The following is a 15,192-nucleotide window of genomic DNA, read 5'->3' on the forward strand; positions in this document are numbered from 1 at the left end:
CTTCCTAAAACGGATCCATAATTCCAGATCATTCCAGCAGCACTCCTTTAATTTTCAAGGGGCACTGCCTTCTAGGTAGCACCTAAGTTCATATTATTTTAAGTCATTCTTGTAGATAAGGATAAAAAATTATTTAAAATAAAAAATAAACCTTCTTCTTGTCGCTAAAATCTTCTTCTCGCTTTTTATTAAGACCCGTCTAAACTCCGTGGACAACAAAATGTGACCCACTTCCTGTCTTTTCCGGAAAATCTCTCGCCATGGCGGAACAGGTAAATATTTAAGATTTAAACCGTCATTTAATGCTTCGGTTCGTTCTTGTAAAGTATGTAAACACAATATTGAAGTTGTTTATATGTAGACAAGACGTTACTTACTTGACAAAAAGCCGAACTCATCCGGTGGTCAGTAAAATCGTATTTGTCATATTATTTCGCGACGTTCATTTTTAACAAACTCGTAAAAATAGGGAGAAAATATATACTTAAGGAAATTCGTAGACTATCGGCTCGAAAAAAGAACTGTATAATGTTCAGTATAGTAATTACTGAACCATTTTTTTTAGATATGTAGGATGTACTTGACCAGTAGCCTTAGTCTATAGCTATTTCAATGAGATTTTATAAAAAATACATATCCTAATTTTCAAAATATTACTTCATTTCTTAAAGCAATATCTTTCTAAAAATGTTAAAAAATAAGTTGAATTTATTGCAAAAAAAGATTTTGCTCCGTATAATTGTTTCTCCTACTTTTTCTCTTGATGCAAGAAAAAATAGTGTTATTTCTAGAGCGACGCTGTGGGGCGCCCCGCCCTGCCCTTTTTAATTGCCGCCATGCTGCCCTTATAATGTGCCCTCCTGCCTGTGATCTTCTGCTAAATCCCACCCGTTATCGTGTAGACATGCCTCGCTGATATTTTGATCAGCAAATTACGTCACGGCGAGTGCACACAGGTAATGAGAATCAGTGAGGTGTTATGATTAATTGATAAAGTATTGATTATGACTTTTTTGTGTACTGTCAAAAAAGCGCCAATTAATAAATTATCAGTAAGCGGCCAGCTGATTACCGAGCACGTAAAAAGCGCCCTGTAAAATTTCTTCATGCAAGCTTTAAATTAAACCATTGTTTAGTATAATAAGAATATATCTTTGCAGTCTAATCCTACCTTCATTTTTACTAGAAAATCCACAAATTTTAATGAATTTTGAAAGCAAAAATAAGTTAAAGATATCCGTTCACGATTCTAATTACACCCGATGTCATATGCAAACAACAACAACAACATGCAAATTTTCAATTATTCCGTCAAAAAAGCTGAATATCACTGTTATTTTTTATGATAAGTATCATCATAATTTGAGGAATTATCTCTGGTTTACCTTAGTGAGTCAAGTAAACTTCACAAAAACCACTTTCACATGTCATTCCGAAAGTGTACCAGTATCCGGGTAGTACATTTTGGATACATTTTTTACAAACTTTTATAGCACTTTTCTGTTAATGAAATATTGATGAAAGACCTAATTAATATGACATAAATTTTGATACATATTAGTTTACAATGTGACCTGAAACTGGCCTTTTTATTATGTTGTAACATGATCTTGGCTTCAAGCTTATTAGACACATATAACATATAAAAACCCTCCACTATATCATAATTATCCATATGAATAAGTTGACATCCTTGGTAACATTTTTTGAAAAAAAAGCTTCAATGAATGGTTTGACAAAAAATATAAAGTATTGTTAAACCCTTTTTACCACTTTACTCTGTGATTTAAAAGTATGTGCACAAAAATCGTATGTAAATACATAACTATAAACATCTAGAAATGTAACTACTGCTGCGGTAACTTTCCAGTTTAAAACGGCACTATGCCCCTTTTTGGCAGCACCCTGCCCCTTTTAGACAGCACCCTGCCCTTTTTGAGCTCTAGAAAGAACATTAAAAAATGTAAACAGAAGGGAGACCACTACTTCCATCAAAGGGATAAGTTTCAGAATGCAAAATAGCAATGTTTTAGTTATGTCTCGGTATAGAACTTGAATATTAAAATGGGGAGAAAGTGTGCAGCCAGACCGGGACCCGAACCCGGGGCCTCTGAATACCGTCCCAATGCTCTACCGACTGAGCTACCTGGCCACCTACACACTTATTCAAGTTCTATACCATGACAGTTACTTCCCCTGAAGTGGTGATAGTAACACAGTGAATAAGTGCTTCTCCCCAAGGATTTCATAACTTCCACTCTACCATTGAAAGTTTTGGAGGAATTTCGCATGTAAATGTGAGTTGATAATGATTTTATTTCTGCAAAAATAGCATACTTGCAAGGTAATCCATCATCTGTAGAAATTCCTTTTTGTTTGCTGCTGTATTTATGACAATCATTTCCAACTTTCTATGTTACTAGATAAAAGCAAATTTCACCGTCGAATTTATTTTTAAAGATAATGTCTTCCCTGCCGAAAAATTCACGAGTGAATTTATGAGTTTTCAAGCGAGCAGCACTTTCTATTTTCAATCTGCGACCGCCATATTTGTAAGTTCAAGGTCATTGAAATACCTACTTGCTCAATTGGCAGAGTCCCAGACAAAGCGCCTCCCAGTTATAATCAGAATTGATTGTTGGGCAGTACACAGTAGATGTAGAGTTAATTTTTACCAATGACCTGCTTATTTATGGCAGTTTTTCAGTGGAATTTGCCAAAATTAATCTACGACCATGATTTAAAAATTCTTGGAAATTATCGTGGCTATCCCGTCAATCTTTTCTTCCGAAGTTTCTGCTACCAAATATAACTTTAAAATGGCTGAGCACTGCTTTCGTGATTCCGCTCGTAGAAATACCAGTGCTCCAGCTAGCTATTTACAGCAGGGCGCATCGCCCGTTTCGAAATTCGTTCCGCCCTGCTGCCCGGCCAGGCACCCTGCCCGTTTTACAACCATTCATTTCCTTTTTAGCCAAACTTCCCTTTTTTGCCTCAGTGATTATAATACACTGCTTTATTGTCCCCTTTTTATCGAGTGATACACGCCGGGTGGCATTGATATAATTAGCAAACAATTACCTGCTGTAATCGTGCCCGAGGCAGACCATGATATTTTAGACTGCTCCACTAGCATTAAAATCACTGAACCTTAGTGTTAAAACAGTTTGCAAACCAGTCTGAAATCATTACCATTTTCGCGCCACCTGTCAAAGTGTACTTTCGTTTTCGGTAATATAATCGTAAATATCCCTTTATACACAACTGAAACTTAAGTCCAGACAACAGACATTTAAATCTAATTAATAAAAATCGATCACAATCAAATTTAAATAGGAAAATATTTTGATTTTATCGTTCTACAAGTTTTTGAAATCGAAAGTAGGTCAGGGTTTTTTTTTTGCCCGATTTTATAGCCGTTATTCGGTCATGTTCCCAATTGAAAATAGTATCTTTTTTTCCCAATTGAAGCAGAAAAATTCCCAATTCATAGCCAAAAAAATCCAAGAAAAATCGACCCGTTTTACCGAGAAAAACAGCAAACATTTCTTTACTCCTGCATCTTGATTTGTAAATTTCCCGATGAAAAGTCGCCCGCCATCTTGAAATTTGAAAAAAAATACATCGGTATGAAAATAACCGATAATTTAGCAATAAAGTTATAAAAACTTATCGAGTTTACAATGAATCAATTACAAACGCAATGCCCTAGTTATGTTTTCATAAATAATTTGTCAAAATGTTTTTATAAGGCCAAAATTTTAGTTCAAAGTGCCTGGCCGCAAGCGTCACTATACTTCGAAATTTCGAGTTGAAATTTACACAAAATACGTTCGTTCAGCTTACTTGATATTATTTATTTTGCATTTAGGGGTTATATTTGTCTAGCATTGAATTAAGATAATAAAAAGGAAGAGCATTAAGTTTAAATTACCAAATTTTTCGAGTTATATTGGAAAAACAACGGACAGCGACGTTCGCGGGCACCTGTTATAACTCGGAATTCGGATAACATCTTTTCGGATACGAACGTTAGAGCATACTTTATCCTTTATGTGTGACGGCTTTCTAGCGTTTAATTTTCATTTTGAAATTGAAGTTTAATGGTGAAATGTTATGCAATCATTTCCTTCTGTAGCATAGTGAAATATCCTGGTTACTTCTGTTAGCAGATAAAAATTGCTGGGAAAAAAAGTTGAAAAATGATTGATTCAACTTCTTCTAGACTAGTTTAAATAATGAGACCTCGGGTAGACCGATTTTACATCTTGATAATTTACGTTGCACCAGCACAACTTACCAGGGTTGACTTGTTGACTGTTTCAAGAATATGAAAGTCTATGAAATTGATCTGTAAATCTTATCACACTGACTTACATTTAATTAAACATAAAAATCAGTAATTGTGTTCATTTTGGCTTTAACAAGAATGGATATTGAAATTTGTACTTTTTCCCAATTTGGCAAAAATGCAGCGAAAATTCCCAATCCCAGGGGTATGGGTCATGTTCCCAAAATGGTGAGAAAAAACCCTGTAGGTCGTCGTCTGCTTTGTGAAATGGCCAATTTTTCATGAAGATTTCTTTGAAATTAGTTTACTAAGATGTTATGACAGGGTACACTTTAATGTAAGATACGGTAAAATGCTGTTAAACTGTCTTTGCATCATAATAATTTTTCAAAAATATTGTTTAAACTGGACATTAGAGGACTTTTAGAAAATAGTGTAACCATACCCGGATATAAAATTTTGGATACCCGGAATACGTTCTATTACAAGTGCTAAACATGCTTTCAGACTGTTGTAAGTTAAAAACTTTGCCTGATTTCATTTATTTAAGTGGAAGTTTAAACTTTATTTTCTGTATATATTATGTTGCACGTATAAATTAATAAATATCAAGTACATGGAGAAGATGTGTACTGAAATTGTAACAAGTAAAATAGGCCTAAACACATAGATATTGTTATACAGTAGGCAATTACAAAGAAATGTTACAAGTTGACAATCAGTGCCAAGTAAAATACAAACAGCAGAATGTTTAGTTAAATAGGTGTAACAGAAATGACAAACATAGCCTATCAAAAGACAAAGTATGCCTTATACCGTGCCTAAAGTGTGCAAAATACCATGCGGGGGGGGGGGGAGCATGCTCTCAGACGGACTCCCCTAGAAGTGCCCTTTTCAGTTCCAGCACCCTGCCCTTTTTGAATCCTAGCTGGAGCACTGAATACATATGTAAAACAGATTTATACAATGCTAAAGACATTGCCACGAAACTGATAACTGATGTGTATTTTTCTTATAATGCCTGGCATTTCCTTTTAATTCTGTGAAACATGATTTTCATTTCTTTGACGATTACAGTAAGTACCTGGCCTAGATTTGTTTTAAATCAGAGGTTGCGAAAGTCGTCTGACATGTCCAGTAAATTTTGATCTGGTCTGCATGAATCAAAATCACAAAACCAAGTGTCCGATAAAATCTGCAGGTCAGTATGATAAATCAGGGTTCCCATTCATGTAAATATGTACGTTTTTCACGTATAAATAGCGACCTGACGCGTACAGAAAATTATTCCTAGTAGGTCAAATAATAAAAAAAACCCATGTGACCTCTCTAGAGGCCATATTTTTCATTGGCTCTATATGAAAGTTGGTCTGAATGTTCATCTTGATATGTCTAGATCAAGTTCGAAACTAGGTCAACTGCGTTCAAAAACTAGGTCAGTAGGTCTAAAAATAGAAAAACCTTTTGACCTCTCTAGAGGCCATATTTTTCAATGGATCTTCATGAAAATTGGTCTGAATGTTCACCTTGATGATATCTAGATAAAATTCGAAAATTGGGTCATATGCGGTCAAAAACTAGGTCAGTAGATGTAAAAATAGAAAAATCTTGTGACCTTTCTAGAGGCCATACTTTTCATGAGATCTTTATATAAATGAAAATTGGTGAGAATGTTTACCTTGATGATATATAGGTCAAGTTAAAAACTGGGTCACGTGCCTTCAAAAACTAGGTCATTAGGTCAGATAATAGAAAAACCATGTGACCTCTCTAGAGGCCATATTTTTCAATGGATCTTCATGAAAATTGGTCAGAATTTTTATCTTAATGATATCTAGGTCAAGTTCAAAACTGGGTCAAATAATAGAAAAAACGACGTCATACTTGGTTCAAAACTGGGTCATGTGGGGGGCAGGTGAGCGATTCAGGACCGTCGTGCTCCTCCTGTTTTGTGGTTTGACGTAAGCGATAATTGCTGTCTGCGTGAGAAAACAAAAACTGACAGACTTGTTCAATAGACAACGAGGGTAGGCGGTGTCCGATGGGTAACCTTACTTATTTATTATTGGGATGATTTATTTTATGATCTGATATTTAACAGTTGTCATCCCTCTAACGGGACAGTGGCAGTCAAAAGTTACCACGCTGTCCCAAAATGTCCTATTATTTGGACTAGACAATGGGCTGAAAGTAGTCTACAGGGTTCCCACGCTATCCGGGAAAACAGGAAAAGTCCGTGAATTTCAAAAATTGACTCCCGGCCGTGAAAATACCGGGAATTTGGCGAGATAACGGTAAAGGTACGGGAAAATACCGGGAATTATCCAATTTTGCTAAGGGAAGTAATTCATGATTCAAAATGGCGGACATGGATGTCATTTCAATTTCCTTTTTCGAAAATACCGATGTTTTTGTGGTTGATGGGAGTATATCTATAGGTAGCTATGCTTGAATTTTAAAAACTGAAACTGTTTTATTGAAACTGAATTTTTAAACATTAATTTTAGGCTTTCGGTCATTTTTGTGTCGATTTTTAAGAAGCCCTGTGAAATTCCGATTATTTTTCGAGAACAATTGTGAAAATCGTGATTAGTGACACGCTTGATTTCAGTGATCAAACATCAACTTGACTGAAAATAATTTAATTGCTAGAAGTGTATCAAAGATTATATAAATAATGTAGGTGGCACCAGAGGTGTAGTTATTATGAAGGAGTTGATTAATTCTTCACAACATGATAGACAAGTAAATGATTCATAGTTTCCTTGAGAAACAAAACTTGAGGACAGTAAGGAAACAAAATGAAGAAAAAAGAAAATTTGCAGAGCCTGTATTTATTAAGTAGAAATTTTGTTCTTATATTTTTACACTGAATCTAGAAAAATTGATGGGAACGTACAACCCGATATGTCGTACAGAGGTCCTTGAAAATCGCAACAAGGTCCTTGAAAAGTCCATAAATTTCATAGACGAAGAAGTGTGGGAACCCCGAGTCTAAAAAATGAGACCTCGGGTAGACAAATTTTACATTCTGATGTTTCATGTGGTCTACCTCGAGGGGATATCAACCAGTCATAGAAATATAACGATATTTATCTCGCGAGTACAATTATTTGGACTAGGCCAAAAGGTGTAAGGGTTACGTGTGAATCCTTATCAAAGCCTGATTAAGATTTAATTAGTCGACATCAAAGCCGTAATAAAAGTAAGAAAATATTTCTGTATTAGTTTTATTGTATTTTATAAAATACAAGTCAACATTAAATTTAAGGGTTTGTGCAAAATTGTTAAAAGTCAAATCAAATTAACTAGCACCAAGCCCTTGAATTTTCAAATATTATATATAGTCTTAGATCTAGATAAATGACAAATTAGGTCACAAGGCCAAATCGAAGAAAAATCTTGCTTGAGATGCCAGATTTTTGCTCCAATCTTCATGAATCTTGGTCAGATCTTGGCCCTCTTGTTTATATATTTAATTAGTTGTGGCAATAAACAGGCAAGTCACACTTCCCGGCTGGGCTTTAAAGCTTGGTTCTGCTTTTATTGCCAGATCAGGCTTAAATCAATGAGAAGAAATAAGAATTATTTGCAGATAATACATTTACCCTTCTTTGAGGATTCTTAGTCTGCCATAATTTTGTCTTGATAGCCAATATAAAAATACGCGAACATAATTCTTCAGAGTTGGCTTGCATCCTCCACATCTCTGTCTCTAGACATGAATTTCAAAACTCCATGTTGTATAAATTGAAGCCAAGTAAAGCTAAAGTCAACATTTAATTTTTCTCAGGGTCTCGACTGCTTTAGATTAAACTGACAACAATTTTACTTTCCTGGTTTTTTGTCTGTTTAGGTTTTACTTCATGAAAACATTGTTTGTTTTCCATTATTTGAACTGATTTTCCAATTACCTTTTTTTTAGACTGAGAGATCATTTCAAAGACAGCCAACAGTCTTCTTGAACAAGAAGTCTTCTTTGTTGTCCGCTAAGGGCAAGAAGAATCTACGTTACACCAGAAATGTTGGTCTGGGATTCAAGACACCTAGAGATGTAAGTATCATTTAGATGCAGTACTTCAGTTTGTTATTTCAGATTTACAGTAATATTTTTTTATCCCTACAAAGCAAAATGTGCTATTTATAATCCAGTATCATAAGAAGTTTGAAGCGAAGAGTCAGAACACAATATCCTCATACGGTATGTACGGGTTCACCTCGGGCGGCAGTTGGCTGCTTTCCAACTTGAGCAGTTTTCAAATTCAGTGTTAACAAAACCTTTTCGTATTTATGGGCATAATTATCACGGAAAAGTTTCATAACCATCTGGATCCTTTAAGTCTCTCTGGACTTATTTCCCTTTAATTAATATAGTGAAAACTGACAGTGTCCACTCTTTATCTTGAGGACTTATACAGTGTTCAGCAGAAGAATGAACTTATTTTTCCTGAATATGTTTGTTATTGTTTCAGTGCTGTTGTCATGTTCAGAACAATATTTTTATACAAATTTCAGGCTACTGAAGGTACATACATTGATAGGAAATGTCCATTCACTGGCAATGTGAGCATCCGAGGCCGCATTTTGTCAGGTGTTGTTACTAAGATGAAGATGCAGAGGACCATTGTTATACGTAGAGATTATCTACACTTCGTGAAAAAATACCAGAGGTTTGAGAAGAGACATAAAAACATGTCTGTTCATCTCAGTCCATGTTTCAGGTATGTCCAATCTTTTAGTATTTATATATTTTCTTGTTTAATTTCGTAAATGTAAATTATTCTGTTATTGACAAATAATGAACTAATGGCAAGCACATTTTGAAAGAAAATCATTTTACAAAGAAGTATTGGTGTTGGTATGGGTTGTTGTCATGAGACACCTTGTTTCTGTATTTATAATTTTAACATATCCAAAACATTGCGGAATGATACTTAATTCACTTGGGTATTGATTACATTTTACTCAGACTTTATCATAGACTCCTTGTGTAAAATCTCAAACTTTTAACTAAAAAGTATTAAATCAATATAATATTTCAATGAAACTTCAAAGTTTTGTTAGCTCACCTGTCACAAAGTGACAAGGTGAGCTTTTGTGATCGCGCGGTGTCCGTGCGTGTGTCCGTAAACGTTTGCTTGTGACCACTCTAGAGGTCACATTTTTCATGGGATCTTTATGAAAGTTGGTCAGAATGTTCATCTTGATGATATCTAGGTCATGTTCGAAACTGGGTCACGTGCCATCAAAAACTAGGTCAGTAGGTCTAAAAATAGAAAAACCTTGTGACCTCTCAAGAGGCCATATATTTCACAAGATCTTCATGAAAATTAATCAGAATGTTCACCTTGATGATATCTAGGTCAAGTTCGAAACTAGGTCACGTGCCTTTAAAAACTAGGTCAGTAGGTCTAAAAATAGAAAAACCTTGTGACCTCTCTAGAGGCCATATATTTCACAAGATCTTCATGAAAATTGGTCAGAACATTAACCTTGATGATATCTAGGTCAAGTTCGAAACTGGGTCATGTGCCATCAAAAACTAGGTCAGTAGGTCTAAAAATAGAAAAACTTTGTGACCTCTCTAGAGGCCATATATTTCATGAGATCTTCATGTAAATTGGTCAGAATGTTCACCTTGATAATATCTAGGTCAAGTTTGAAAGTGGGTCACGTGCCTTCAAAAACTAGGTCAGTAGGTCAAATAATAAAAAACCTTGTGACCTCTCTAGAGGCCATATTTTTCATAGGATCTGTATGAAAGTTGGTCTGAATGTTCGTCTTGATGATATCTAGGCCAAGTTCGAAAGTGGGTCACGTGCCATCAAAAACTAGGTCAGTAGGTCAAATAATGGAAAAACCTTGTGACCTCTCTAAAGGCCATATTTTTCATGGGATCTGTATGAAAATTGGTCCGAATGTTCATCTTGATGATATCTAGGTCAGGTTCAAAACAGAGTCATGTGCGGTCAAAAACTAGGTCAGTAGGTCTAAAAATAGAAAAACCTTGTGACCTCTCTAGAGGCCATACTTGTGAATGGATCTCCATAAAAATTGGTCAGAATGTTCACCTTGATGATATCTAGGTCAAGTTTGAAACTGGGTCACGTGCCTTACAAAACTAGGTCATTAGGTCAAATAATGAAAAAACCTTGTGACCTCTCTAGAGGCCATACTTTTCATGGGATCTGTATGAAAGTTGGTCTGAATGTTCATCTTGATGATATCTAGGTCAAGTTTGAAACTCGGTCAACTGCGGTCAAAAACTAGGTCAGTAGGTCTAAAATTATTAAAATCTTTTGACCTCTCTAGAGGCCATATTTTTCAATGGATCTTCATGAAAATTGATCTGAATGTTCACCTTGATGATATCTAGGTCAGTTTCGAAACTGGGTCACATGCGGTCAAAAACTAGGCCAGTAGGTATAAAAATAGAAAAACCTTGTGACCTCTCTAGAGGCCATATTTTTCATGAGATCTTCATGAAAATTAGTGAGAATGTTCACCTTGATGATATCAAGGTAAAATTCAAAACAGGGTCACGTACCTTCGAAAACTAGGTCAATAGGTCAAATAATAGAAAAACCTTGTGACCTCTGTAGAGACCATATTTTTCAATGGATCTTCATGAAAATTGGTTAGAATTTTTATCTTGATAATATCTAGGTCAAGTTCAAAACTGGGTCACATGAGCTGAAAAACTAGGTCACTATGTCAAATAATAGAAAAAAACGACATCATACTCAAAACTGGGTCATGTGGGAAGAGGTGAGCGATTCAGGACCATCATGGTCCTGTTGTTATTTGTGGCATCATCTGGGGCATGTGCAGTGAAAAATCTTAATTTGATTTCTAAAATAATGTGATATTTATTTCTAAAGTCACTATTATATGTTCATTGTAAATATACTTTGTTATACCCAAGTGGAAACTGGCAGGTACTCGAAAATGCAGCTCTCTGATTGGTCAGTTAAAACCCTTAATGTACTGTGATGTCATGATAAAGTTAAGAATTTAATACAATTTAATGTTACTAGGTTGTTCGTTAAAGTCACAGATGATGTTTTCTCACGATGGTCTTCAGACATTATCTGGTGAAATTGCTGTTAGGCGCTATACTGATGTGACTTAGAAATCTGAATAATTTGTACTGAAAAGTTGTGATAAGATGGTGTATATCCCAAACAGTGGTTTTGTCTTTCAATAAAATCATTGTTTGGAATTCAGATGTGAAGGAATTATGTCACATGTTCTGCCATTGATTACAGTTCTTGCATTTCAAATTATAGCAACAAGAAAAAGATGAGAATTTTCTTGTTCATTTAAATTAAGTTTCAGTTGGAATAAAAGAAACTAAAATTCTGGAAAATTAGCTCCAGTTAATAATCATACATAATATAACATTTAAACTAAATGCAAGGTTGGAATTTGAGTGTTTCTTTTCCTTATTACAGGGATGTTCTTCTTGGAGATGTAGTAACAGTTGGAGAATGCAGACCACTCAGTAAGACTGTCAGATTCAACGTTCTCAAGGTCTCAAAAGCAGCAGGATCTAAGAAAGGATTTAAGAAATTCTAAATGCTGTGTAAAAATAAGAGAAAATAAATGAAAAAAAATCCCAAGCTGTCTGTTTTTTAGCTTGACTATTGGAAGAATAAGTAGAGCTATCCTGCTCGCCACGGCATTGGCGTTACTGTCGCACCTTGGTTAAGTTTTGGTTTTAAGTCTTGGTTAAGTCGACATTTTGAGATGAAGTTTTGAAACACTTGTGTACAATCACCATGTCCAGTTCTAGGCAAGAGTACATGAAGGATTTCATCTGAATTATGGCCCCATTCTAACTTTTATCTTGGTTAAGTTTTTCATACCAGTTCGTATTTTATGTAAACTGTTTGACATATGGCTTTGAAACTTTGAACACTTGTTTATAATCATGATTTCTATCTGTAGGCAAGAGTACATAACTCTGTCAAATATTTTGGCTGATTTATGGCCCTTCCTAGCTGATTCACCATGGTGTCGGCATCACACCTTGGTTAAGTTTTTCATACCAGTCGGAGTCCACATTTTGACAAAACCTTTTGAGATAAAGCTTTGAAACTTTCAGCACTTGTGAACAAACACCTTGTCCAGTTTTAGGCAAGAGTACATAACTGTCAAGGATTTTGGCTGAATTATGGCCCCTTTTAACTTAAAAATCTTTAAGTTTTCCGAACCAGTTCATATTTTGTGTAAATTGTTTGACATATGGCTTTGAAACTTTTATCACTTGTTTATTATAACAATGTCTACATGTAGGCAAGAGTACATAATTCTGTCAACTATATTGACTGAATTATAGCCCTTTTTATGCCCCCGAAGGGAGGCATATAGTTTTTGAACCGTCTGTCGGTCTGTCCGCAATTTTCGTGTCCGGTCCATATCTTTGTCATCGATGGATGGATTTTCAAATAACTTGGCATGAATGTGTACCACAGTAAGACGACGTGCAGTGCGCAAGACCCAGGTCCGTAGCTCAAAGGTCAAGGTCACACTTAGACGTTAACGGATAGTGCATTGATGGGCGTGTTCGGTCCATATCTTTGTCATCGATGGATGGATTTTCAAATAACTTGGCATGAATGTGTACCACAGTAAGACGACGTGCAGTGCGCAAGACCTAGGTCCGTAGCTCAAAGGTCAAGGTCACACTTAGACGTTAAAGGATAGTGCATTGATGGGCGTGTCCGGTCCATATCTTTGTCATCGATGGATGGATTTTCAAATAACTTGGCATGAATGTGTACCACAGTAAGACGACGTGCAGTGCGCAAGACCCAGGTCCGTAGCTCAAAGGTCAAGGTCACACTTAGACATTAAAGGATAGTGCATTGATGGGCGTGTCAGGTCCATATCTTTGTCATCGATGGATGGATTTTCAAATAACTTGGCATGAATATGTACCACAGTAAGATGACGTGCAGTGCGCAAGACCCAGGTCCGTAGCTCAAAGGTCAAGATCACACTTAGATGTTAAAGGATAGTGCATTGATGGGCGTGTCCGGTCCATATCTTTGTCATCGATGGATGGATTTTCAAATAACTTGGCATGAATGTGTACCACAGTAAGACGACGTGTCCCGCGCAAGACCCAGGTCAGTAGCTCAAAGGTCAAGGTCACACTTAGACGTTAAAGATCATTTTTCATGATAGTGCATTGATGGGCATGTCCGGTTCATATCTTTGTCATTCATGCATGGATTTTAAAATAACTATGCATGAATGTGTGACACAGTAAGACGATGTGTCGCGCGCAAGACCCAACTCCGTAGGTCAAAGGTCCTAAACTCTAACATCAGCCATAACTATTCATTCAAAGTGCCATCGGGGGCATGTGTCATCCTACGGAGACAGCTCTTGTTGGACTTGGAAATTGGCTCAGTTTTCATACAAGTCTACGTTTTGTTAAAACTATTTGACATGTGTCTTTGAAACTGAACACATCCTCATGATCTCCATCTGTAGGCAAGAGTCATAACTCTGTCAACTATTTTGGCTGATTTATGGCCCTTTTTGGTTAAATTTTTCATACCAGTCCATATTTTGCCTAACCTGTTTGTCATATGGCTTTGAAACTGGCCTCTTGTTTACCATCATGGTCTACATATATAGGCAAGACTACATAACTAGGACAAGGACTTTACCTCAGTTATGGACCTTTCTATGCCCCTGAAGGGAGGCATATAGTTTTTGAACTGTCTGTCGGTCTGTCCGCAATTTTCGTGTCTGGTCTATATCTTTGTCATCCGTGGATGGATTTTCAAATAACTTTGCATGAATGTGTACCACAGTAAGACAACGTGTCGCACGCAAGACCCAGGTCCGTAGCGCAAAGGTCAATATTACAGACGTTAAAGGTCATTTTTCATGATAGTGCATTGATGGGCGTGTCCGGTCCATATCTTTGTCATCCATGGATGGATTTTCAAATAACTTGGCGTGAATGTGTACCACAGTAAGACGACGTGTTGCGCGCAAGACCCAGGTCCGTAGCTCAAAGGTCAAGGTCACACTTAGACGTTAAAGGTCATATTTCATGATGGGCATGTCCAGTTCATATCTTTGTCATTCATGCATGGATTTTAAAATTATTGGGCATGAATGTGTACCACAGTAAGACGACGTGTCCCGCGCAAGACCCAGGTCCGTAGCTCAAAAGTCAAATTAAAGTTAGGTAACCATTTTATATTTTGTCTAAACTGTTAGACATATGACTTTGAAACTTTGAACACTTGCTTATTATCATGGTCACACATTGCCATATAGTGCAGGACTTATCCCAACAAATACAGGTACATTGTCTTATCTACTTTTCTTTTGTCGGAAAATCTCTGGTAATATTTTGAGCCCATACTTTCAATTCTTCAAATAGTCAAGCGCACTGTCAACAGACAGTTTTTGTTTTTTCCCATAGCAACATGCTCGGTGTGAACTATTGCTAGTCCCATACCAGTCCTCGGACAGCCTTCATGAATGACCTGATATCACTTTTACATCAATCTTAATTTTGTTGTTCACTACTTGCCAAGACAATGACTGAATTTCAAAATACTTCTGACAAATGTTTGTCACATCAAGATTGAATCCTGGGAAAGACCCAGACCAGTACCTCAAAGGCCAAAATTCACACTTAAAAAAGGTTGACTGGTTCTATTAAAGGTCTGTTTTATGCACTCTATGTAACTGCCATCCATTGAGGATTTTAATTTTATTTTACACGTGTCGTGTACATAACCAAACCAGTTCCTCAAAGGTCAAGGTCACATTGCTTCCTGGCTCATGTTATCCATGGAATGATTTTATTTTTACTCATGATGGTTTTGTGCAAGACCCAGACCGAGTTCAAAGGTCAAATCCACACA

At 36.3% G+C, this 15,192-nt stretch overlaps 2 protein-coding genes and 1 non-coding gene across 4 annotated transcripts in view; all 3 read left to right on the forward strand.

The window, feature by feature from the left end:
• LOC123536344 (uncharacterized) overlaps window positions 1-15,192 on the forward strand; it is a 377,622-nt gene that overhangs the window by 199,658 nt on the left and 162,772 nt on the right. The window lies entirely within an intron of this gene.
• On the forward strand, window positions 137-11,909 carry LOC123536452 (40S ribosomal protein S11-like). The gene is made up of 4 exons (XM_045319648.2): window positions 137-272; window positions 8,217-8,345; window positions 8,807-9,012; window positions 11,746-11,909. The coding sequence occupies exons 1-4, from the start codon at window positions 261-263 to the stop codon at window positions 11,867-11,869; spliced, it is 471 nt and encodes a 156-aa protein (XP_045175583.1). The 5' UTR covers window positions 137-260; the 3' UTR covers window positions 11,870-11,909.
• Window positions 11,344-11,422, forward strand: LOC123537681 (small nucleolar RNA SNORD35). Its single transcript, XR_006683620.1, has one exon. It is a non-coding gene; the product is annotated as a small nucleolar RNA SNORD35 (small nucleolar RNA).

Source organism: Mercenaria mercenaria, chromosome 17 (genome assembly GCF_021730395.1).
Source record: "Mercenaria mercenaria strain notata chromosome 17, MADL_Memer_1, whole genome shotgun sequence".
Classification (NCBI taxonomy): domain Eukaryota; kingdom Metazoa; phylum Mollusca; class Bivalvia; order Venerida; family Veneridae; genus Mercenaria; species Mercenaria mercenaria.